Source organism: Mytilus californianus, unplaced genomic scaffold (genome assembly GCF_021869535.1).
Source record: "Mytilus californianus isolate M0D057914Y unplaced genomic scaffold, xbMytCali1.0.p SCAF_41, whole genome shotgun sequence".
In the NCBI taxonomy this organism is placed as follows: Eukaryota; Metazoa; Mollusca; class Bivalvia; order Mytilida; family Mytilidae; genus Mytilus; species Mytilus californianus.
Genome location: NW_026262692.1, coordinates 1,012,813 through 1,038,724, shown reverse-complemented (window position 1 = coordinate 1,038,724; position 25,912 = coordinate 1,012,813). Strand labels below are relative to the sequence as shown.

The window sequence follows — 25,912 nt, the reverse complement described above, 5'->3', positions numbered from 1 at the left end:
ATCTCATAAGTTGTTTTTATTTGTAGGTGGAGGAAATTAGGTAATTGCATCAACTTTAGCCATGATATGTTTCACTTGACCTTGGCCAACTTTGTGCCCTAAATAATCAAAAGTGGCCTGCCAAATTCACTTTTACCAAGATTAACAGTAAAATTTGATTGTGACAATTTATCAAAAGTATCATATAAATGTGTTAAGTGCTCTTCCCAACTATCACTAATTACAATAAGATAATCAATATAAGCATAACAACAGTCTAAATCTTTTATAACATCATTAATCATTCTTTGAAATGTAGCTGGTGCACTTTTCATACCAAATTTCATGACAGTATATTGCAATAAGCCTTCTGGTGTTACAAAAGCTGCTATTTCACGAGCTCTGTGTGTCAATGGTACTTGCCAGTAACCTTTCAATAAATCAAATTTGCTCACAAATTTTGCTTAGTCAATGTTATAAATGCAGTCGTCTATCCTTGGAATCGGATAGGAATCAGATTATGAAACTGAATTCATTTTTCTAATATCAGTTACGAAACGAAAGGTTTTATCTGGTTTTGGTGAATTCATCATTCACATGGGATTGGAAACACAGGAATATTGCAATATACAACACCAGTATGAAGCTAATGGAGTACATAGTGTTATGTTCATGGCATTGGTAAAATGTATGAAAGACATTGAAGCTAAACTGAAACGCCCATCGTTGAAACCCATTAGAGATGCTCTGATAGCAGTTAACTTGAACCATCATTTCCTATGCCAGGTAATGTGTTGTATAAAAAAATCAGCACCTCGCTGATTATATATGAGGTTTAATGTATCATGTATTCGTTGACTTACAAAATATATATTTATCATGTGTAGTGACATTTTTGACAATACTAAAACAATTGAGAAAAAAACAACTTGTTAACGTCAACTTTATGTTATCACATATAAAAAATGAGATCAATGGCCTTAGTGTCAATGAAACCTAACCGAATTCAACGATTTAATGAGCTAAATTAAAATATACATATTATGTGTTTCATACAGAGTTTAACATTCACGGGCCTACATTCTGTCGATATCTCTTGGTTGGTATTGCGCAATATCATGGTTAATGTGAGTTTTAATGAAATTTAAACAATAAATCCAATGGATGTTGGATGCGTATTGATATAAATTAAAGTCAAAGCAAAAGAATGTTGTATATGTTCTTGTTTGCTTAGAACTAGCTGTTAGTAACTGAGAGTTCTCTTATGAATATGAAGTGTTTTAATACGTAATACATTTATATGTCATTTTTATAACTCAGCTGACATGTTTTATATGGTATCAACATTTGTTTGTAGATATTCAGGGAAGACACTAGCCTGAATGGTATGTTTTGTTTTTTTTTTTTGTAGTAGGATATTTTTGTTTGATCAATATTTTAGATTGTACATGCCTGTTTCTAGAATAACCTTTATTTGAACGTGAATGTTATATTTTTAACGTATCAGAATGCCAGTCAGGAAAAAAAAATGTTCCAGTATGTGCACAGCACAATGATCAAAAAAGTACTACTTAAAAGAGAGGCGAAAGATACCAAAGCGACATTCAAACCCATAAGTCGAAAATACACTGACAACGCCAAGGCTAAAAAATAAAAAGACCAACAGACAAACAATAGTACAAAAAAACACAACATAGAAACATTAAAGACTGGACAACACGAACCCCACCAAAAACTGGAAATGATATCAGATGCTCCATAAGGGTAAGCAGATCCTGCTCCACATATGTCACCCGTCGTGTTGCTCATGTTAGTACAAACCCAGTAATAATTCTAATTCGGTAGGTCATATTCGGGAAAGGGGGACGGGATTGAAGTTACGACATTAGGAACATAGTCGCTATCATCTGTAAATTCCTCATAAAGGCAACAGTAGTATACCGCTTTTCAAAAGTCATAAATCGATTGAGAGAAAACAAATCCGCGTTACAAACTAGAACCGAAGGAAACACATCAACTATAAGAGGGAAACAACGAAACAACATAAACACCGAAGTGCAACAAAATACAAACGCCAACAAACATAGAAACGGACTACTTGATAACAATTGTCATATTCCTGACTTGGTACAGGACATTTTAAGAAGAATGGTGGGTTGAACCTGGTTTTATGGCTAGCCATACTTCCCGCTTATATGGCAATATTAAAAAAATCGCTAAAATGACAATGCTACTAATTTTTACCAGTGAAAATCACTGATGCTCCAATAAAGACACTATTTCCAGATGAAAAGTTATTTCATTCGTGTTGCTCAAAACAATGTTTAGTTATTCAAATTCATGAGGAAAAACCATTAAGAAAATAGTTATTACGACTAATGTACAATGTAATGTTGATATCGGTGTGATCATCAAAATTATGACTGCATCTATAGAACTTACAACAAGTTGACTTTGACCTTATCATACATACATTTACAAAACAAGCCTTTTCTTCAGGTCTACTGAATTTAACTGCCAATTACCCACTTCACACTATGAATGAAGGATATTCAATGATGTAAATATTTAACTTGTTTGGTAAAATTTTCATTATTTTCGGTTTTACTAAACTTGTTCGTAAGCTTAATAAGCTAAACATTTTCTTTTAGCGTTTTGTTTGATAGTTGCTGTTTTTAAATATTCAGTAATAACAAGATATAGCTTTTTATCAGAAAGTGATTGTCTAAATTTGCAATAATGCGTTTACAGATATCTGTTTGTATGTTAAAATTAATGAAAATCACAAAGGTAAATGAACAATAACTTATCAAGGGAAAAGCATTGGTTTAATTATTACTTTAGATGTGTCTGAAAGCCGTCTGCAAAGCACTGTTGATGATGATGTTTTAACAGAGCTACCAAAACATATTGGCAATTGTGTTATACACCTCGGAATAGAATTGGGACTTACTGTAGAAGATATAGAGGCAACCATGTACAATTACCCAAAAGATATGTACAGCCAAATTGCATCTGTACTACGCATATGGAAAACCTCAAGTCAGACTCCAACAGTTTTTGCTCTTATGAAGGCACTGCAGCATGTAAAATCTGGTGGACTGACTTATCTATGTCAAAGGTACAACGTTTGTACTGAGGACTGAGTCATGTCCTGACTCATTGGAGTGACAAAGCACTTTAGTCTGTATGTCATGTGTTTGTCATGTTTGTAATACTAATATGAAAAATAATACATAATATAATCTTTTTTTTTTATTTAATTAAGCTTATATTTTCATCATTGAACAATCTGCGCTTGTGACTTCCCTTTAGTTAGTTTTTGGCCATCTAGCTCCTCGAATGTTAAAGTATTTATGCATCAGTATCTTTTAAATGTTATGGGATATTGACTGTTCAGGATAGGAGTTAATAAAAAAAAGCTTCGATCGCATCAAAATTTTTAAATATTATGTTCATTTTGTAGAATTTTGCTAGACGCCTAACTTATATATTATATATTATCTTTCATTGTACATGCTTTATAGATAGTTGTTACTTTCTTTCAAAGATAAGAATCCTTTTCTGAATGATAACTCATATGCATCCACAACATGAACTATAAGTGATCAACACTGTGTCTACGAATGTTTCGTGAAGAAAAAGAGAACAAAAACAGATTTTGTTTGATATTTAAAAATAGTTCCTCTTGTTTACATTTGTACGGTTTGTCTATGAGCCTTTACACAATCTTGCCGTTCTTATACAACCGAAACGTATCGATGTCCGTGTCGAAATATAAAATAAACTTGTGTATTAATTTATTGTTATTGAACAAATGCAGACATGTACGAATAGATAATCATGATTGTTCTTGTTCAACTCTAATTTGTGTGGGTTTATTTGTATTTTTTGTTTTGCTTTCTGTGCCCATGAACTCAAAACATGTAATGTCATCCTCACTAAGATACGAAAACAACAAATAAAAACAAATAAAAACAAAACGTAAGATTGAAAAAAAGAAACGAAGAAACGAAGCTTAATTTGCTTTTTGAAATGAGCACAAATCAAACAATGAAGGAAGACAGAACAGTATCTTTAAAAAAAATAATATATTGGTCTTGTTATGTGGTTACCTATTGCTGTATACTGTAGATTGTCACCGAACAGCTATATACATATTTTTTTCTCATTTGTTCGCACTGATATCAAAAAAGAAGATGTGGTGTGATCGCCAATGAGACAACTCTATTGATATGCTTATTTCCTTATATGTAAAACAAGTACTTTTCATTCATTGCATCACAATACATTTGCTTATTTGGTTGCATTACTTATTTAATGCGATTTATTTTATTGATGTCCAGTGTTTTTTTTTTTTTTTTTTTTTTTATAGAAGATTATACTTTGTTGTTTTATTAGTTTCATAATGTTTTGCTTTTGCTTAGGCTTATTTATACTATTTCTTAAAATAAAAGATTGCATACAATCATACGATGCTGTGTTTTATTACTTTGTGTTTAATGGGGCTTTTTTACCAATCAGACAACCTCACGTATGGTTGATGTGTGGATTTATCTGATAAAAGCTAGAGTTTCCAGCTTTTTTTTCAACTAAAAATTATAAGATGTAAAAAAAAAAATATTCGGAAACTCAGGAAAAAAGACGAAACAATATTTTATGAGATACATCTAACAAGAAAGATATTGAACAATTGATAACAAATAGAACGGTTAAAATCATCCTTAACAATTTTACAAACACTTCATTGATCTCTGACTATAATTGAATATTTGTGTCACGGGTAATCATGGATAGCTGGAATTTGCTCCTGTTTCCCCTTTTGAACTTATTTCCACATTTGCCTTAGCATACGAATTTTACCACGTGTGCAATGATACTCTTCCGAATCATCTGAGATCACTACCCTTTTTTTGTTGTTTGGGCCAATTCGTTGAATTTCTGTGCTGTTTTTAATTTTAATTTCTTTTTTGTTATTTTTTTTTTCAATTCGATAGGACAATTTTACGTGCATGTCTACTATAAAGAAAATTTTATAACAAAAATACCAAACTCTAAGGAAAATGCATAACGAAAGGTTATCTTATCGAATGTCAACGTAAAAAGCTCAAACACATCAAACGATTGGAAAACAACAATTATATTCCTGACTTGGTACACGCATTGCCTTATGTCGAAAATGGCGGATTACACCAGGTTTTATAGCTAGCCAAACCTCTCATTTATATGACATTCGCATAGACTTCCAATATATTGACAACAATGTGTGAAAAAAAAAGAAAATCGATCGAAAGTAAACATGGTTAATTGATCATTAATAAAGACTACCTGATATCATCATGCTAATAAATTCACAACAAATTGAACCAAACTTAACATTAAAGTATTTTATTCGTCTCTTAAATTCTATTTTTTTCTTCCCAATGTTCATATGTATCCAAATCTTAAGGACTGGTGAGCAGCAGACTACTTTTTCATACAGCGCTATCTGTGAATAGAATACAAAGTTGATAAATTTGTTGCGTCTGGTACTTTTTTATGGATTGTTCTTCGTCGTGAACACCTAAAATATAACACACAATTGAAAGCCAATGGTGTATAGATACTTGAATTCTTAAAGACATGCATGAGATAATGAGACCTACACTCAATCGTCAAATCCACCAAAGATAAATAATATGTAACAGTAGTTTACCGATGTCTACATCTAATGCCTCTATACAGATCATTTAAGGATGAAACAAAACATGAAGGAATCGGACGGGTACGCATCTTCTGTTATGCTTGTATACACATTCCGTATACACACTTAACTGAAGTGTAACAATCAGACACTTTACAGAGCAGACGACTAATCTGGCATCGAACAATCGAGGACCAGACAAAAAACATTTCACTAGTAGGTTTAGACACAGATACTTAATATCCATCAACTTATTCGAGGAAGATACAAAATTAAAATAATACTGTATCAAGGTATTGCCTCCGAATCGCTTTTCTGGATTTATTAATAACAGGAAAGCTCAAACCAAAACATTTGAAGGCGAATGATGAATAAATATCTGGATACGTGAATAGCTATATGACAACTAAAAGGGAGAAACAAAACTAAAATACAAACTTGAAGAGAAACAGACAAAACCATGAAAATATAAAAACGACGACAACACAAACTACAGTTTAAAAAACACTATATACAAAATAAAGATTAGCCATTAGGAGCCCCGCCATAAACCCGGGTCTGTTTTCAGTTGTTCCCGAATGAACGAGTGCCAGGACATCATCAATATATATGAAAGTAAAATTGGATAACGGCAAGATGCATCTTTTGAAAAAGGGTTTTACATTAATTATGTGCCTTATGAGTACAAACAAGTCAGCAAGTAGTTCAAAATAAGTATCAAACGAATACCGACTGTTCGTTAAAATATAAATTTACCTTTTCTTTTTCTTTTATTTCATCAACGGCGAGTGCAAATGAGGAATATTTTGAATCATGTTAGTACCGCAATTCTGACTTCTGAGCTGAGCCGAGCTACTCTAAAAGCACTTGGTTTATCCCACTGCTATGGGACGTTCTTTCAACGAAGGAATCATTAGAAAGCACTGTGGTGTGTATTTTGTGGAATTTAGCCTGTAATGTTTGACAACTTGACATACATGTTTCAACAGAAAAAAGCTAAAGTAACCTTTTTGACAATATAACTTGATCTCAACCTTCTTTCTCAAAAATGAGAAATGAAAAAATCGTTTAGGTTATTTGTTCAAATGGAAAAATTTAACTCGTACTAGGATCAACTCGCACTACTACAATCTATGGTCAACTTGTACCATGTCATGTATGTCTAATGAACCTATCCAGAATGAAACCTCTTCACTGAGTAAAGAGGTCGATCGAACCCTCGCAAAAATGTTAAACCTCGCAATTTTCTTAATATGTCGGTCCAACTTGATGTGATCAAGTGATTGTCGTTGATTCCGATGACATTTTTGTTTTTCGTTTAATGCCATTAGCTAACATCAGCCCATAAGTTTTCCTTTTATAAATGTTTCACATATCTTGAATCCAGGGACCTCTTATAATTTATACGGTATAGTTTCTGTTAAATATCGAAGGTCATAAAGTGGTTAAGATCTTTGTCCCTTTGTTCATTGTAGATAATTATTCATTGTAAGTAATACCCGATCTGCTCATTTTCACATGATGTGAGGTGGTCATGATTTTCTAGAATGATGATTACAGTGATATTCTTTGCTCTATCTAAGTAACATGGTTTTCCTTTCCATTGTTTCATGTTGTTGAATATTCAATATTGTTGCGCTTTGCTTACAAATGAAATGGAATCATTAAGGCATGTGTATATAACCATTACTTTTTTTTAGCTAATCATCAGTTATAATATTTGTAATTTGAATACAATTATGATCTAAGGTCGTATCTCCCGCAGGACAGGTAAAAATATTTTTTGCTGATCACTGTTGGTCATTTTGGTTTCATGCTCTCAAAACATTGATATTTTATCTAATGAATTTGTTTTGTATTGTTACGGCCAGAAATCACCTTTAAATTGTAGCCAACAAAAAACACAAATCAATAATAACATTTAACAAGATTTATTATACACAAGTTTACAAGAAGTAATACACAAATAGAAATGTTAACTTAACTGTCAAAATATATGTCCGATCTTTTGTCTTTTCTTTATCCGGAATTCTTCTCGGGAATCCAAACAGAATATTACGTCCAATAGGTCACAATCTAGTATGATGGTGTTCGTAAATAAAAGTTTCAATCCAATTGAGAGAACTTCTGAGAATATTAATGTCTATATCTGAATGTTAACTTAAATGTCTGTATATATATATATAGTTGTCACGGAAATCTCTAGAACACTGTAGAAGGGAAACTCCTACAAAACTGTAAAACGGAATCTTCTAGAACAGTGTGAGAAGTTTCAATTACGCATCTTTTATAATGATCATTCTTGAATCGTTATTTAAGTCAAATAGAAAGTTCTAATCATTCCATCAGTCTCTATGATTGTTCCAGTGATTTCTAAACTGCACAGTTATAGCATCATTTTGTAAACAACTATAAGGCTACACAGAACAAATTTGACCAACTAAATGAATATGATAGTTACAGTATCATAACACCTCCCCCCTTAAAAAAGTTTGAGTGTAACAAAAACTTTTCATGAATAATATGTACAAAAATACATAGTATGTATACAGTGTTTTCATAAGATCTAGATAAAGCATCTGCTATTACATTATCTTTACCTTTAATATGTTTTACAATAACATCATATTCCTGTAACAATAAACTCCACTTAGTCACCCTCTGGTTCTTGTTTCTCATTTTATGTATGAAGGTGATAGGATTATGATCAGTATAAACCAGAATAGGATGCAGAGTGGGATTTAAATATACATCAAAATGTTGAAGTACAGACAACAGTGCAAAACACTCTTTTTCAATAGTTGAATAATTTTTCTGATGTTTATATAATTTCTTAGAAAAATATGATATAGGTTTCTCAACATTATTATCTGTTTCTTGATATAAAACGGCTCCAACTCCTACATCACTTGCATCAACGGCAAGTTTGAATTGTTTCTCAAAGTCTGGAGTGATCAGAACTGGACTATTAAATAAAGGTGATTTGCTGTTTTCAAAAGCGTTTTGACAATTATCACTCCAGATTAAATTAGAATCTTTCCGTAAAAGATGAGTCAATGGTTGAACAACAGTAGCAAAATTTGAACAGAATTTCCTGTAAAATCCAATCATGCCTAAATATCTCATAAGTTGTTTTTATTTGTAGGTGGAGGAAATTAGGTAATTGCATCAACTTTAGCCATGATATGTTTCACTTGACCTTGGCCAACTATGTGCCCTAAATAATCAAAAGTGGCCTGCCAAATTCACTTTTACCAAGATTAACAGTAAAATTTGATTGTGACAATTTATCAAAAGTATCATATAAATGTGTTAAGTGCTCTTCCCAACTATCACTAATTACAATAAGATAATCAATATAAGCATAACAACAGTCTAAATCTTTTATAACATCATTAATCATTCTTTGAAATGTAGCTGGTGCACTTTTCATACCAAATTTCATGACAGTATATTGCAATAAGCCTTCTGGTGTTACAAAAGCTGCTATTTCACGAGCTCTGTGTGTCAATGGTACTTGCCAGTAACCTTTCAATAAATCAAATTTGCTCACAAATTTTGCTTAGTCAATGTTATAAATGCAGTCGTCTATCCTTGGAATCGGATAGGAATCAGATTATGAAACTGAATTCATTTTTCTAATATCAGTTACGAAACGAAAGGTTTTATCTGGTTTGGGCACAAGGAGACAAGGAGAGCTCCATTCACTGTTACTCGGCTCAATAATATCATTGTCAAGCATATATTTAATTTCTTGTCTCATAAAATCAAGTTTTTGTGGATTGAGCCGATAAGGATGTTGCTCAATTTGAGAAGCATCGCAAACATCAACATCATGACAAACAGCAGTGGTTTTGTTTGGCACATCTGGAAAAAGATATATAAAAGAAAATACCAAAGTTTTCAATTCTTCTCTACGATCAAAAGTCAGATGTGCAAGTTTTGAGTCTAAATTTGACAAAATTTCAGAATTTTTCAATCTAACTGTTTGTTCTATAGTTTTATAATCAAAAGGTGCTTCAGTTATATCTGGTTTGTCATGACTGTTCTCCAATTTAACCATGGCTAAAGTGGCAACTGGTTTGCTCTCACCTTCGTTGTACGCTCAAAATATGGTTTAAATATTAATGTGACACACTCTATTTTGTTTACGCCGACCTGGTGTTTTAACAATATAATTCAAATCATTAATTTTACTCTCTATGGTATAAGTACCCAGTATTTAGTCTGTAAAGGATGTCCAGGGACTGACAAAAATACAAGTACCTTATCACCAGACTCAAAAACTCTGTCCCTGGCATCTTTATCATACCATATTTTCATCTTATTCTAAACAGTTTTTAAATTGTTCTGAGCAATTTGACAAGCAGTACTAGTATACATTTTGTCTTTAAATCTAGATACGTAGTCTAGAAGATTCAAGTCAGTGTGTTCAGTAAGCCATTTTTCCTTAACTAATTTTAAAGGTCCCCTTACAATATGACAAATACCAACTCATAGGGGCTAAAACCAAGGGTTTGTTGAACAGCCTCTCGGACCGCAAAAAGTAAAAAGTGAATACCATCATGCCAGTTTCTGTCAAATTGAAGAAAAAAATATCTAATCATGTTCTTCAATGTTTGATGAAAACGTTCTAAGGCACCTTGAGATTCGGGATGATAAGCACTTGACCTATACTGAGCAATCCCTAACTGGAAAACGACTTGCTGAAATAAACCTGACATGAAATTTGAACCCTGGTCGGACTGTATAGACTAGGAAGTCCTACTAACGTGAAAAATTAGATAAGAGCCTTGACAATAGTTGGTGTCTTGATATTCCTTGACGAAATAGCCTCAGGAAAGCGAGTGGATGTACAATGTACACATGATCGTCAATAAATACGCATTTCCAGTCTTTGTCTTTGGTAAAGGTCAAATGCAATCAACGAGTACTCGGCTGAAAGGTTCTTCAAAGGATGGAATTGGCAGAAGTGGTGACGGTGGTATTTTCTGGTTAGGTTTACCAACAACCTGGTATATATGGAATGATTTGCAGTATTCTGCGACATTATTTCTATGTCTTGGCCAGTAGAAATGCTGCAAAATCTTAAAACAAGTCTTCCTTATACCTAAGTGTCCAGCCAGGGGAGTGTCATGGACAAGACCAATAATTTCTTACCTATAAACTTTAGGCACCACCACTAGGTATACCACTCTCCATTCCTCCTCTGGAGAAGCATCAGGGGGCCTTCACTTCCTCATTAAAATGCCGTCTTGTTGGTAGTAGCATTTGGCCACTTTGTCTGCTTCCTCCTGTGGTTGAGCCCTCTTAGAATTTCCTTCTGTCTAATGAATGGCTGTTCACGTCTGGCCATGGCATAATTAAATTCTTGTTATTTCTAGGGGGTCTTATTCTGGCCTTTTCTGAGCTACCGGGACATTCAATGTCGACAAGGAAAGTGTCAGAAAGGTCCATGTAATCAAACTGGTTTTCTTGCAAATCCTCATTTTTTTGTTTTCTTGCCATTGCCCTAGTAACAACACAAGCTGGATACAGTTCAGCATCATCATCCGGTGATTTAACATCCTCCAACGGTTCACTGGTAGCAATTGGTTCAGCAACCACTTTGTTCCTAGCTAGATCATTTCCTAGCAATAAATGAAACACCCTCAACAGGGAGACTAGGACGAACACCCACAACAACGGGTCCAGTAATCAAATCTGACTTCAGATAAATACGATGGAGGGGAACATCTATATAACCGAACACCATACCTTGTAACAAAACGGAGGCACCAACATAAGTCTCCTCGGACAAAGGTAACACATCTTCTAACAATAAAGTCTGAGAAGCTCCAGTGTCTCGTAAATTCGCAATAGGCTAAGGAGTAGTATTATCAACAATAGAAACAAACCCATCAGACATAAAGGGTTTATAATCCTCCATGTAATCACAAAAACTGGACTTAAAAGCCTGAATCGCAGGACATTCCAAGGTATTGGTAACAAGGGGTGTCGTACAAGCACTGGTCTTGGGCTTATTATCTCTTTCATTCTTCTTCCGGAGGAAACTATCAGCCATCAGGTGACCATTCTTCTTTCAATAAGCGCAAGTCAGTGACTTCTTCTCAAAAGTATCAAATTTCGACTAGACATATTATAACTAGACTGACTCTTGTTCTGTGCAACAGGCTTACTAATCAGTACGCTCAGTACTTTGATTTTTGTAATTTCCATTCGAAGTATTAAAATTTTGACCATTGAAACTTCTTTTATGTGAAAGTGTATACTTATCGGAAAAAACAGCTGCATCTTGTAATGTCTCAACAGTTTTGTTATCTAAATGTGTTTTTAAGTCTAATTGAACACACTGCTTAAACTCTTCTAATAACATCAATTGTCTTAAGTTATCAAAATGTTTATCTATTTTCTTTGACGTAAGTCATTTATAGATCTTTTTTCCCTAGCAAATTCAACAAAGGTTTGAAAATCAAACTTTTTATCAGACCTAAATTTCTGTCTATATGCTTCTGGCACTAGCTCATAAGCTTTCAAAACTTCTTGTTTAACAGTGTCATAATCAGAACTTTTTTCTGATGAAAGTACTGAGTACATTTCAGCGGCCTTGCCCTCACAAACACTTTGCAGCATTGTAGTCCAATAAGGCTTTGTCCAATTTAAATTTTGAGCAATTTTCTCAAACTGTGGAAAAAAATTATCAACTGGATTATTTACAAAATTTGGGAACCAAACGTATATTTTTTGCTGCATCAAAATAAAAATGATCTGATTTTGACTCAACGTTAGTGTTGCTTTCTACTTTGTTGACCATTTCAATTTTCATTTTCTCCATCTCTAACCTTTCCTTCATTTCAAGTTCTGTCTGTTTCAATTTAAATTCATCTTCTCTTTCTTATATCTTCTCCATCTCTAACTTTTCCTTCATCTCAAGTTCTGCCTTTTTCTTTTTTTTTTCTTTTTCCAATTGTTTTACTTTAACTTCGTTTTCCATTTGTTTTAATTTAAATCCTTCTTCCTTTTCTAATTCAAGTTGTTTTAATTCAAGTTCAAGTTTTAATTGAAGCTGTTTTAATTTGAAAGCATCAACATTTTCGACCTTGAGTTCAAGGGCCTCTTCACCAAAGATTTATGAGTCAACTAAATTGTCTTTTACCAAATTTTTAATAATTTGTGTTCTCATAGATCCTCTAAAATTAATGTTTAGATGTTTAGCAAGCAACACTAATTCCTTCTTTAAGTTATCAAACCCTTCCAGGTCTGGCGTTTTCAAAAATTTACCGGCATCAATTGCCATTTTGAAGAATTTTGTTTGCTAATTCTCTGTCTATATGTACAGAAAATCTTAATCTGATATCAACGTTCTCCCGGACAAACCCCCAATCTCTGTTACGGTCAGAAATCACCTTTAAATTGTAGCCAACAAAAGACACAAATCAATAATAAAATTTAACAAGATTTTTTATACACAAGTTTTCAATATGTATTACACAAATAGTAATGTCACCTTAACTGTCAAAATATATGTCCGATCTTTTGTCTTTTCTTTATCCGGAATTCTTCTCGGGAATCCAAACAGAATATTACGTCCAATAGGTCACAATCTAGAATAATGCTGTTCGTAAATAAAAGTGTCAATCCAACTGAGAGAACTTCTGAGAATATTAATGTCTATATCTGAATGTTAACTTTAGTGTCTGTATATATATATATAGTTGTCACGGAAATCTCTAGAACACTGTAGAAGGGAATCTCCTACAAAACTGAAGAACGGAATCTTCTAGAATAGTGTAAGAAGATTTCTAAACTGAAACGTTACAATATCAGTTTGTAAACAAATATAAGGCCACACAGAACAAATTAGGCCAACTAAATAAATATGATAGTTACAATATCATAACAGTAGTATGTGTATCCCCCCACCTACACACACACTAGTTCTTGACGGAACATATTAACAACATAAAACCACTGAAGTGATTATGTGACAGTAGAAGTTATTGACAGAACAGATTAACAACATATAACCACAGTAACAGATTAACAGTACTTACTACTGGATTTTTTTTTTTAGTTTTTAGTGTGACTTCAAGTATTTGTTTAGAGAGATAATAGAAAACTTCAAAATATCAATTAATCAATAAATGTAAATTATAACTTCATAATATAATAAACCATATCATTACAAAAAGTATTGTATCGTAATGTCTGTAAATGCATGCATGAGATAAAGTCTTCTCATATATTTCATGACGGTATGATACTAAACCCCTAACGGGAGGGATTGTGCTTGATTTTCATATGATGAAGACATAATCCTTCAATCAGTTTAATTGAGGTCTGGAGCTGTCATGTCAGTAACTGCTAGAAGTCCTTTGTTTATTTATGTATCATTGTCATTTTGCTTGGTTTCTTTTGTTACCTATTCTGACATCGAACTCGGACTTCTTTTAAACTGAGTTTTACTGTGCGTATAGCTGTGTGCTTGTTTATTCTACATTGGCTAGAGGTATAGGGGAGGGTTGAGATCTCACAAAACATGTTTAACCCCGCCGCATTTTTGCACCTGTCCCAAGTCAGGATCCTCTGGCCTTTGTTAGTCTTGTATGTTTTTTTAATTTTAGTTCATTTATATGTTTTGAAATTTAGTGAGACGTCCGTTTGCATTGAACTAGTACACATTTTTTTGTTTAGGGGCCAGCTGAAGTCCGCCTCAGGGTGCGGGATTTTCTCGCTGTATTGAAGACCCATTGGTGGCATTCAGCTGTTTTCTGCTCTTTGGTCGGGTTGTTGTCTCTTTGACACATTCCCCATTTCCATTCTCAATTTTATGAGATTACAATGTTCATCAAATGAGATGAAAACATTTATGGCTTAATAATTACATAGCATATACAAATAAAAAGATGTGGTATGATTGCCAATGAGACAACTTCAGCTAGATACCAAATGACATATAGGTTTACAGTCACGGTACGGCTTTCGACAATGCGCAAAAACCATACCGCATAGACAACTATAAAAGGCATTAAAATTGAAAAAATGCTAAACAATTCAAACGAGAAAAAACGTATGGCCTGATCTATGTGCAAAACAATGAACGAAAAACAAATATGATATACAGCAACAAACAACAACAACTAAATTACAGGCTCCTGACTTGAGACAGGACCATACAGAATGTGATGAGGTTAAACATGTTTTGTTAGCGCCCACGCCTCCCCTAACATGGGACAGTGTTGTAACAGCACAACATATGAACAAGCTACAACAATCAGTTGAAAAGGGGTTAACTCATCAGATCAATGCAAAACTCAAAAGCACAGACCAGACGTGACAGTGTATTTATGCATCCCAACAACATTTATGTTTCGTTAGGATTCGTGATTGATTGATATACAGCAATTTCGAGTCATTTCAATAATATATTTTATTTTGTAATTTAACGGAACATTTATGACTGCACGTAATATAATGCAACTTTCATGACTACACGTGCTACCAGTTTGTACATAAGGAAATGCCTGTACCAAGTCAGGAATGTGACAGTTGTTTTCCATTCGTTTGATGTGTTTGAGCTTTTGATTTTTTGGGCCATTCCGTTTTGAATTTTCCTTTCAGTGCGGTATTTTTGTTATTTTACTTTTTTTCATGAAAACTTTGCGAGAATGCAAATGAAAGCAAACGAACTACATGTATGTGATATACCTAGTATTTTCATTATTAAAAACTGAAAGCATAAAAACGTATTGTTTTTTTTTTTTTGTATAACATTATAGAGTGGTAAAACCACTTTTTCCTAAATACGGTGTAAACATTTGATTTAGAAAGCAGAGTAAAACCCTCGTTTACTGTTTTTCAATAGTTAAAAAAAATACATATATTCCCATGTAAATCACAATGGAACCATCTATACTTTAATTAAAGTCGTAGAGAACTATCGTAAAAAGAAATATTCGTGTATTTAAGGTACTTCCTTGCTTTAAAACTGCTTAAAAAAACGATGAATTGTCAAAATGAGATTTTCAAATTCACCTGTATATTTTATTGTCACCTTGTCCATGATGTGCACAAAATCAAACGAAACGCTGTCCAAACGATATACAAATACACACGAAGCGTTGAACGCACCTTGTACGAACGCTTTTTGAACCATGTTCAAACGATACCATGTGCAATAAACCAAACGATTTACGATACCTCAAACGCTCGTTCAGTATACTTCGTCTCGTTTAGCAAGTAGAGTAATGATAGAAAACAATGTTACGTCAATAGTTCAGTGCCTCGTCGATGTCATAATTTAGTTGAAATGTTAACACTTGGAATCCATTTTAATCGTGTTTTTGGGGACGAATTTGGCTTAAACTGTTGAAGTAGAATTCAAGGCAAAAAGGGTAAAATATTACAATAAGATCAAAAGATTTCAACATGCAAAAGCGAGTGTTTCGGAATAACCTGCGGCAATTTATATTTGCTAGTGTATTAAACAAACAACTATGCCCTATTCAGTATATATATTGTTGCAGAAAAATACAGGCATTTTAATATAATAGATTTGTGAATGAATTTTATTTCTAAATCTGAACAGCAATTTTATTTAGTACTTGTCATTTTCAAAAACATATTTTCTTTGTATCTGAGTCATTACTTTAACATAACTAAATTTGTATTCTTTTCGAATGTTTTTTTTTTGGGATGTATATATACACATCCACGTTTATTTTCTATTTAAAAACTGTTTTATCTATATACAACATCATACATATTTATTATAAGGTTAATTCCTAATTATCGACTGCTTGTCGGTACTTTAATTTTGGCATTTCACAAGTCATGTCTTCTTTGACTGTCCATGTCGTTAAAACACTAAATCCCTACCTGGGATGTGTTTTAATTGATTTAAGTCTCTGATGCATTATTTTTTATTATCAATTGTGTTTGGCTTTTAATTAGCTTTCAGTAACTGCGAGTACTCTCAAATCTTACTTTCGTGTTAATTTGACCTGTTGACGCAATTTGTAATTCATTTCTGTTATTCAATGTTTACTTATTTTGTGTAATATCTCGTCTTACAGTTTTCAATATGTACCACCTTTAAGTATTTAGTATGACGATAAATTTTCACTTCTGTATTCGTGCTATGAACTTCTTCTTCTTCTCTCAGTATGAGCTCCTTTGTAAGGAACACCAAGGATAAAATCTAAGTGTTGGTTATATTTACATGGCAAAATATATTATGTTTTTTTTTAAATTTAATGTCCAACGGTAATATAGAGAGTAAAACTTTTCTATTTACACATAAAATCCAACTGTCATTCACGTATACAAAAACTCAAATTATACGGACTTAAAACTGCTTATTTCAGACCGTCAACCATCCAATCCATCAAGCAACTTTACTCGTTTCATATAAAGTTTATAGCACATCTCCTTAGTTTTTGGCTTCTATCGTATTCATTATATTTATATCTACTAGTATTTGGGAAAAATGTCTACAGTCTATATAAGCCTGATAATGTTTGGTTTACGTTGAAACACACTGTGCCAGACTTCTTCTGTTGTATGTTAAATAACATAGTCTTTGATAGGTTCAAAATATGTAATTCTTGTTTTTAATAACAGTGGACAATCCAAAAGAAAATGAGAGATATTTTCCTCATAAAGATTACATAACTGAAAAAGTAGAGAAGGTGATTTATTAAATTTAGCTCTATTAGAATTGAGTATAAATGTTCCTGAAACTATTCTAGTTTTAATAACAGCTTTTCGAACTTCAGCTTTTGACTTGTAAAATATTTTAGACTGAATAATTTTTGCCAATTATAAGGTGATTGGTTTCCATATATCTAAGAGTTGATTTAGATTCAGCTTCGTCCTTTAAAGTATTGAGCCAATAGGTGCTCAATTGCTTTGTTACAAGATATTTCCAATTTATTCTTGAAGGGAGAAATTCTTGAAGAAGATGAATCGGAGGCAGTCCATGCTTTGATAAGAATTCTCGAATTGTTGAGAAAAAGCTGTTCAGGTTATCGTAGTTAACTGGCATTTGCCTGATGATGATATCTCTTACTCTTTGAAAATTATAAGAAAGTAAATTGTGAAGAAAGGACAATTGCTTTTTGTGAAGTTCAGCTTAAATTTGGAGTCCGCCAATCAAGAGGTATATTGCAGCTATTGCCGTACGTTGAGGTAGAGATTGGAGATGTCTTAAACTCTTTCTATGAAATGATTCCAGCTGTGCTATATTGGGCTTATTTAAAGGAATAGCTTCCAAACCATAAAGGAGACTTGGCAGAACATATGTGTTGTAGATTTTATGAGATGTTACATGGATCCAAGGCATTTGTCCCATGCACCCCAGAGCCTATTAGGGCATACACAGTTCGTCTTGCGAGTTTTATTCAATTTGCCTCATTTATTTATCCTTCCCTTTTCCAGCTTCTAACTATACCTCAATTAGTTGCTTCTTTTGATACTGTTACCGGAGTATCATATAGAGTCCAATCAGGGTTTGTGACATTTCCACATGTGACAATTTTTATTTTTGTAGGATGAATTTTTTAATGAGGTTGATTGGAGTATCTTTCTGAAACATTAAGCATGATTTGGAGATTGTGTCTATTTGTTTCAATAAAAGCCATGCCATCAGCTTAGGTTAAGTAGGAGTACCGACAAAGATGTTTCGTATATTTAAGCCTAAACAGTTTCTTTCTAATTCCAAGAGAAGATCTTGTACCCATATTTGGTAGAGATGAGTTAATAAAATCCGCCTTGACGAACACCTTGGTGGACAAGAAATTTTTCACTAAGATTGCCTTACCATTGTACTTTGTCATATTAGAATATAAATCTTTAATCACCAGCCAAAGAAAAGAATCTTTGAATCTATTAATTTGTCTAGAATAATGTCATGGTGTACAACGTCAAAAGCTGATTTGACATCCAAGAAACACATGTAGAATTCACTATTTTTCCTTGCTTGATAATATTTTGATTCAGACATACTGAAGCTAGAGATAAGAGGATTTAGGCCTTTAGTTGAACCAAACTGTAATTTCGTTATATTTTCAAGTTTGAGTTTTTGGTAAGATGCAGTATTCGAAAATTTTTCCTAGAATTTGGGTAACTGTGATACCCCGATAACTGTTTACAACAGAGGATCCTTGTCCTTTTTTAATACAGGGAAAAGAATTCCAGTTTTGAAAGTATTAGGAGTCTTTAGAGTTTCTATTATATTGTTGAAAAGTTTAGTTAGGTAAGGTGCTCTTTCATTTTTGCAAAATTTGAGATGTTCTGCACATAGTCCAAATTCATCAGCACTTTTATTCAGATTTAATTCTTCGATAGCTTTGAATATATCCGCAGCGGTAAAAAGTTAGAAGGTATTTTCTGGTCTTCCAAAAATTTCATCATTTCTTTTTGTCGGATTTTACAAAAATTTACATATAATTCATCAAATTGTTCAGGTTTAGGAGCACTTAAGTCCTCGATATAGCTTGCAAAAGCTTTCCTTTGGTCTTTAGCCATAAATAGAAATTCGTTCTCATCATTTTGTGTGCAATTTATTGCTGATTTCTTCTGATAATTCTATGGAACATTTGTGAACTCGAGGTGTTCATAATTTTGCCATGAATGGTATTTCTATCGATATCTTTTTTTTCTATTCGTTGTCGTTGCTGAAGCTTTTTTCATAGGTCCTCAATTCAAGAGATAAAGGATGTTCAGGTGGTTTGCCCAACTCTACCCATTTGTTGTAGAGAACTTTACACATCTTAAGTAAGACTGTAGCTTCCGGGGAAGCTTTCCATTTTTGACGTTTCAGCTGTGTGATTTCTGGACGCAATAGACTGTTTTTATTCATTTTTGTTAGTGCATTTGAAATAGTATCTATTTGCTGGTCAATTTCCATTGTTAGAAGATCCTTATGAAGCAACTAATTTGGGGTTGTTTCCCTATATTTCCCATAATACTTACGTTTTTGTGATTTTCTTTCGAATAGTATTGTGGATAAGAAGAGGAATGTTGATATTTGTTTGTAAGATGACTGCGCACAATGTGCTGAAATATTGGCATTGGATTTTTCTTGAATACAATACTGTTTAGATAAATTATTCCTGTTGAAAAGAATATAGTCAGTCTGTGAGGATCCATGGTGAGCATGATGGAAGAAGGTATGTTGATTGCCTATATCGGGTAGAAAAAGAGAAACTTCCTAGACAAACTCCCTCAACATTCTATAATGTTTGTTTGCTCTAGTCTGATGTAGGGTCCCATTAAGATCACCAGCAAGAATTATAACATAACTGGATTGATATTTTTCAATAATATCGAAAACTATATCCAAACATTCAGAGTATTGTGATTCAGGGTTTGTATTTATTGTAGGCATACATGCATTGATGATACAGGACATAGACTCGGTTGCTATAGTTAAAGCAATGATTCGTTCATTTCCTGTCTCTAATTTCTTAATTTTGCTCGACCATAGTCTAAGTCACAAGATTGGGACACCAGCTTGTCCTCTTGGTGCTTTAAAGTTTGCGATTGGTTTATTTACACCATGGCATCTAGTAAAGAGACGGGATTAGATTTGAAATAGTTTGCTGTTGAAATTCCCAAAGAAAAAGTTGTGCTTTGGAGATCCAGAGTATGCAGGTATTGATAATTTGATTCGATGCCTTCGATATTGCAAGAAAGACTATTTACATTCTGGTGGACATCAGTATTTCCAGTCGGTCTGGAGGATGTTTAAATAGGCTGGTTTGACGAAAAGGATAAGTAGAGTCAACTTTCGTATTGTCAATTGACTTCTCTTTTTCGTTTGAATAAAGATAGAGTTCATTTGATTATATGTTATCTAAACTTGTTGTGGATGGCGAGTGCTGATAGATAACAATTATAATAGAGTGAGAGGCTGAATCATCATGAATTATGCTTGTGTCTAAGTTTTTAGTATTTGCGAATGATTGTAATGATGATTTGTTTTGTTGGGAGAGGTGCATGACGGCACGTCGTGGATATTCCCACTCTTGGCTAATCTTACTTCCCCAATCTTCCATTTGTAGGAAATTGTTCAATTGCACATGGCGTTTGAGACTTTTGATGAACAGTATGCCGAACTTGGTTAGTTTGGTGATCTGAAAGTTTGTAATGAGAAGAAAGATCCAGATGGTGATAATTAGTTGGCACACCGGGGGGCTTATTTTGTGAAGATTGCGAATAAGATTGTATTGAGTATTATTTGCATGAGATCTAGGTTGTCTTGTTTGACTTTTAGGATGTGAAGACGGAAATTGTCTATCAGGTTGTCCATGTTGTGGATAGTTGTATGGCTGTTGATGTTGTTCCCGATCATGCAAACCACTCGTATGAACAACAAATTTATTTTGTAAAAAATGTTTTGGTACTCCTAACAACACAATTATTATATTTAAATTTACCGGTGAACGTTACTTTATTCAACAATAACATCAACATTATCCTATAATACAGGGCAAAAATTTTACTTTTTTGTTTTCTATTGATACTCGTATTCAATGTAAAGTTATCCAATCCGTGGGACAGATAAATATCATGCGTGTTGGGATGCCATGTGGATACACGTTCTCATCTTTAATATACAGGGATGACACGGCCAAGTGATATAAGCTTTAACTTGTACATTTATGTATTATCTCAAACACAGTTTCTTGATTGAATGAATGTGAGACAAGTTTTCTGAAAAACATTGAGGTTTTTAGAAATTTAAATGAACATAAAAGACAACATTTTTCACCAATACCTTAGTTATTCGGTTTAAAATCTATGTATTCGTCTACAGGCAAAAATACGTTATTTTGGTTAAGGATTAAGTCGATGTTAAAATTTTTACATCGGTTTCAGTTTGTAACACGGATTTGTTTTCTCCTAATTGATTTATGACTTTTGAACAGCGGTATAGTACTGTAGCCTTTATTTACAGTCTGAATGTTTAGACAATTGTTACATTTTATTATTAATGCCTTCAAACGTAAAGTTTAGTGAACACTCGATGGTTCCAATGTATGTCATATAAATGAACATTTTTTATTAAATAGACTCTTTGACACTAAAATTAAATAGGTTCAAATTTCTACAAAAAATAAAGCGATATAGTGATTGTAAATGGTTTTATCACAGGGCACATATTATTATAATGAGAACAAATTAAATTCTAAGTAGCTTGGCCGTAGTGAAGAGCGATAAATTTGAACTGTCATTTGAAAATGTGGGTATCACCTAAGGACCTCTCGGATAGCATGACATTCACCCTACACGATACATTTACCGTTCCAGTTCCTATCGTACGTGGCTAGGCATATGTAGACCACCTAACTACATTTATAACAAGGTTTTCACTGCTAGACAGTAGAAGTACGGGAATGACCATATTTGTTGGCTACTATTCCTTAAAAATTTACGTGTCGGACATATTGGGAAACAAAAAGATGGACTTTTATCTTTTGAATTACAGGTTTTGTATTATGATTCAAAATATATTAAAAATACATTTTATGGTCATGATGGTGGTTTACAAGTTTAGTATTATAAATCCTTCATGATTTATACTGATAATTTACATGTAAATCACTGAAGTTAATACATATGTCACATCTGTAACATCACAGTTCATAAGTTTTCTATCTTCGACATACCTTCAACATTCAAATGCAGAGTGTATCACAAATGTATTTTCCTTTGCAGAATACTATATATAAAAGTAAATGTCTTGGGAAGTATGTTGGGATCTACCACCTTCATTTCAAAATATATTTGAATTAGTACGTATAGCTAAAATTAAAGCAAGTCTGGGAAATCTTGTCTTTACTTAGTTATATAGTTTTAGTTAACCATAGACTTAATGAAAAAGAAAGTCTTATAGACGATACGTTCAACGAATCCATATTCCATCCGATTAATAAAAGACTAACGATACCAATTGCCATAAGATGAATGAAATGTTGAACAATACCATATACAAAATGTTCCATACGATAAACACAACGTTTAGGGATACCATATGATTATAACGTGATGTACGGATGCTCGCGTTGTACGTACGATCCAAAGACGAATAAAGTGTTTACTTATACGTAACATGGACTGTTTTGTATATTAAATATTCAAACAGTGCTTCAAAATTTCTGCATATATGTTTATAAAACCTAATGGAACTTCCGTGATGCATGTGACAGTTGTACACAGGTTTATACAACATTTCATCTTTTATTTGTTTTTGTCAAATTTGGCTTAGAATAACATAGCTAACCAGAATAGATAAGTGTATATTTCAAACATAATTGTTTTGTGTGTTTTTTTTTTTTTTGTTAACAATGTACCTAGTTCATGCTTGGTGAAATACTTCGTGACTAGTATATAATCATGATATTAAACCAATTTCAATATCAATTCCATATTGGAATACCGACTGTGTCTCACAATATCAAGCCACCAAACTCAACAAATATGTTGTCGAGTGAAAAGTTTAGCATTTTGATGATATCATCTTTGCTGTATTTATTTTTTCTATCCTTTGTGATTCTTCTCAAAACCTTAAACAAGAAATCTACTTTTCGTTATTTTGTGTAAAAAGCACTGTAAAATAGACAATGTAGTCGATCTTTATTGTGCATGGTGAACAGTAGTGTAACGCGTAACCAAATCAAAGGTTTTTATATTATTGAAAAATTGGAAAGATCGTGATTAACGAATTTGGAGCAGATCTTTACATTTTTTTAGAATCCTCATCTCATTGATATCTATTATGTCAATGATTAATAATACCTTATTCCAATATTTCTGAAATCACAATGTAACAGTAGTAAAGAAAGGTGTTGTGAAGTGAAGACAGATGTTTAGTCGAAAATCTTGACACAGCTATATATTTTATTTTTGGAGATTGCTGTTAAGTTTGAGTATCCAGTATAAAAAGCAGATTTGTATCGTTCTTTTTATGCTAATACCCCTGGGAAGAAGAATGGATTTGTGATCTTATAAGATTAGCTCCTTAGTGAATGATGTGGGTGTATTTTTAAGTTTCAAAGTTTGAACTTAAATTGAAAGTTCTTTAGCATGTTTAGTGAGGTAATCCTAATAATAATTTTAATTGTTTGCATATGAAGCAATATTTTTTGCAGCTTTGTCTGTTTGATCACCAACTAGTTTGTCTTTAATAGGGGATAAAACATTACAAACATCGAGTTTGTCGGAAGAAACAGAAACACGTGAGATCATAGTCAATCGCAACGTTTGCATGCGCTTCTGCATACATGACCAAACAGCATTGATCATATCCGATAATGTGTTCAGTTTTGCATCATCTGGCTTACGCTTTACTAATTTTTTGGCATAGTTCTCGACTTCATTCATCAGCATCGTGCAGTTCCTCTTCCAGTTGATGGACTGGATAATTCGATATTTTGACTCAAGATGTTAATTGTTAACATTGCCAAGGTATCCAGTTAAACCGTGACCCCGGAAATTATTTTTAAAGAAAAGAAAGGATATGTATGAGTCTATGCACAAGAGCAAATGAAGGGGTTGGGTGTTACATACCTGCGGGCTAACGTGTTTTATATCCTGTTGCGGTTGAAATCTTGGAAGCATTAGGTTTCTCGTAGGTATATAACATGATTGATATAAAAAGACAAAAAGAAGATGTTCAAGTTAAAGGTGTGAGTGTTTTGAATGTTATAGAAGACATCGTACATCTCTGTTGCCATGGAAGAAATGTACATTGTTTTGAACTTTGAATTTCATCAATGACCTAAAAAAATAGCCAATGTAAATGTCGGAGTATCGTTCTTTGATACTGTTTAAGCCAATCAAATTATCGCATGTGTTGTATAACTTGCTTTAGCCAATCAAATTAATGCATGTATCGTGCCACTTCTTCGTATCACACTCCAAACATTGTAACACAACACATCTCTTCATACGGGGGAAATTAGCAGGCCACAACCATAAACGAATGAGGATTTAACGCGTCACTAAGAGTATTAAAAGTTTGATTATGATACAATGTTTAGCAAATGTTACACTATTGATTGAGTAATCCATCTGTTTAGAGTGTATAATTTCGAAATTGATTTAAACGTCACAGTAGACAAACAACTGATAGAAAACCAAAATATGTCAACTGCTTTAGTAGCCGCGAGTTATTAGAACAATGCAAAGTAATATAGATATAATGCAATAATGCAAAATAATTGTGTAACATAATATAATATATTGTTGTCACGAAATGTTAACATAAGTTTATGAACAATATGAGTATTATTCCTCGTTTAAGACATAACAAAACGCGTCTAATCACTTATTATTTCGTTATCATACATAATATATGACCGATGCCACTGGTGGGAAAGAACACCCTTACCGGTATACATCACAAATTGTTGTCAATATAATGGAACTAAATGCGACAATCATATAAGTGAGAGGTTTTGTTAGCTATAAAACTTGGTTTAATTCACCATTTTTTACAAAGGAAATGCCTGTACCAAATCAGAAATATGACAGTTGTTTTTCATTCGTTTTATGTGTTTGAGTTTTTTGATTTTTGCCATTTGATAAAGGACTTTCTCTGTCCTGCTTTTATTAACTTTCACTTTTTTAGATCTTTTACTTTTTTTCTGTTGTTATGTATACGACTGCAGTTTTTTATAACTCCCAATTTATTTGATTACATGTCAACACTTAACTAGTATGATACCTAAATTTTGATGATATTTGAAAACAAAACATTCCATGACTTCATATATGCACTGATCAAAATTTTAAAAACTCTTTTTCTCATAATCGAATAAAATTTTTTCGTGTTTATCAAAGAAAGTATATGGTAACGTAGTTTGTTAGATTGATGAGATTTCTAAATCGACAAAGTCAGTTTATTTGTGTAATACTACATTTGGTAGTATGTTCGACAGTTTGTCAATCCGCTAATATGTCCTTTCGTCTATCCGTCATATTGAATATTGGTCGCTTTTTCTCAGAAACGACAATTTATTCAGCCTATGATAGCAGGCCGAATCATGTTGTTTTAATGGACGGGTCGTGGTAGATGTATTAAGCCAACCTGATAATTCTCTGATTGAAGTATTTTTGATTTTTGATTTTAAAATACATTTTTCATAGCCCATTTAATTAATCTGCATAAATTATTTAGTCGGTTTGGTTTTACTGTATTAACTACGTATGATATTAACAGAAAGCTTACATCAAGATGCAAAA

At 32.9% G+C, this 25,912-nt stretch overlaps 1 protein-coding gene across 4 annotated transcripts in view; it reads left to right on the top strand.

The window, feature by feature from the left end:
* The window catches only part of LOC127699810 (uncharacterized), a 33,703-nt gene extending 30,325 nt beyond the window's left edge, over positions 1-3,378 (top strand). For 3 of the 4 annotated variants that reach the window (XM_052203176.1, XM_052203174.1, XM_052203173.1), the window contains exon 5: positions 2,824-3,378. In XM_052203176.1, the coding sequence (XP_052059136.1) occupies positions 2,824-3,125 (302 nt within the window). In that variant the 3' untranslated portion in view covers positions 3,126-3,378. Of the gene's footprint in view, positions 1-1,336; positions 1,365-2,823 lie in introns of all 4 variants that reach the window. The other variant, XM_052203177.1, reaches the window with a different exon arrangement.
* Positions 3,379-25,912: the final 22,534 nt, after the last annotated feature.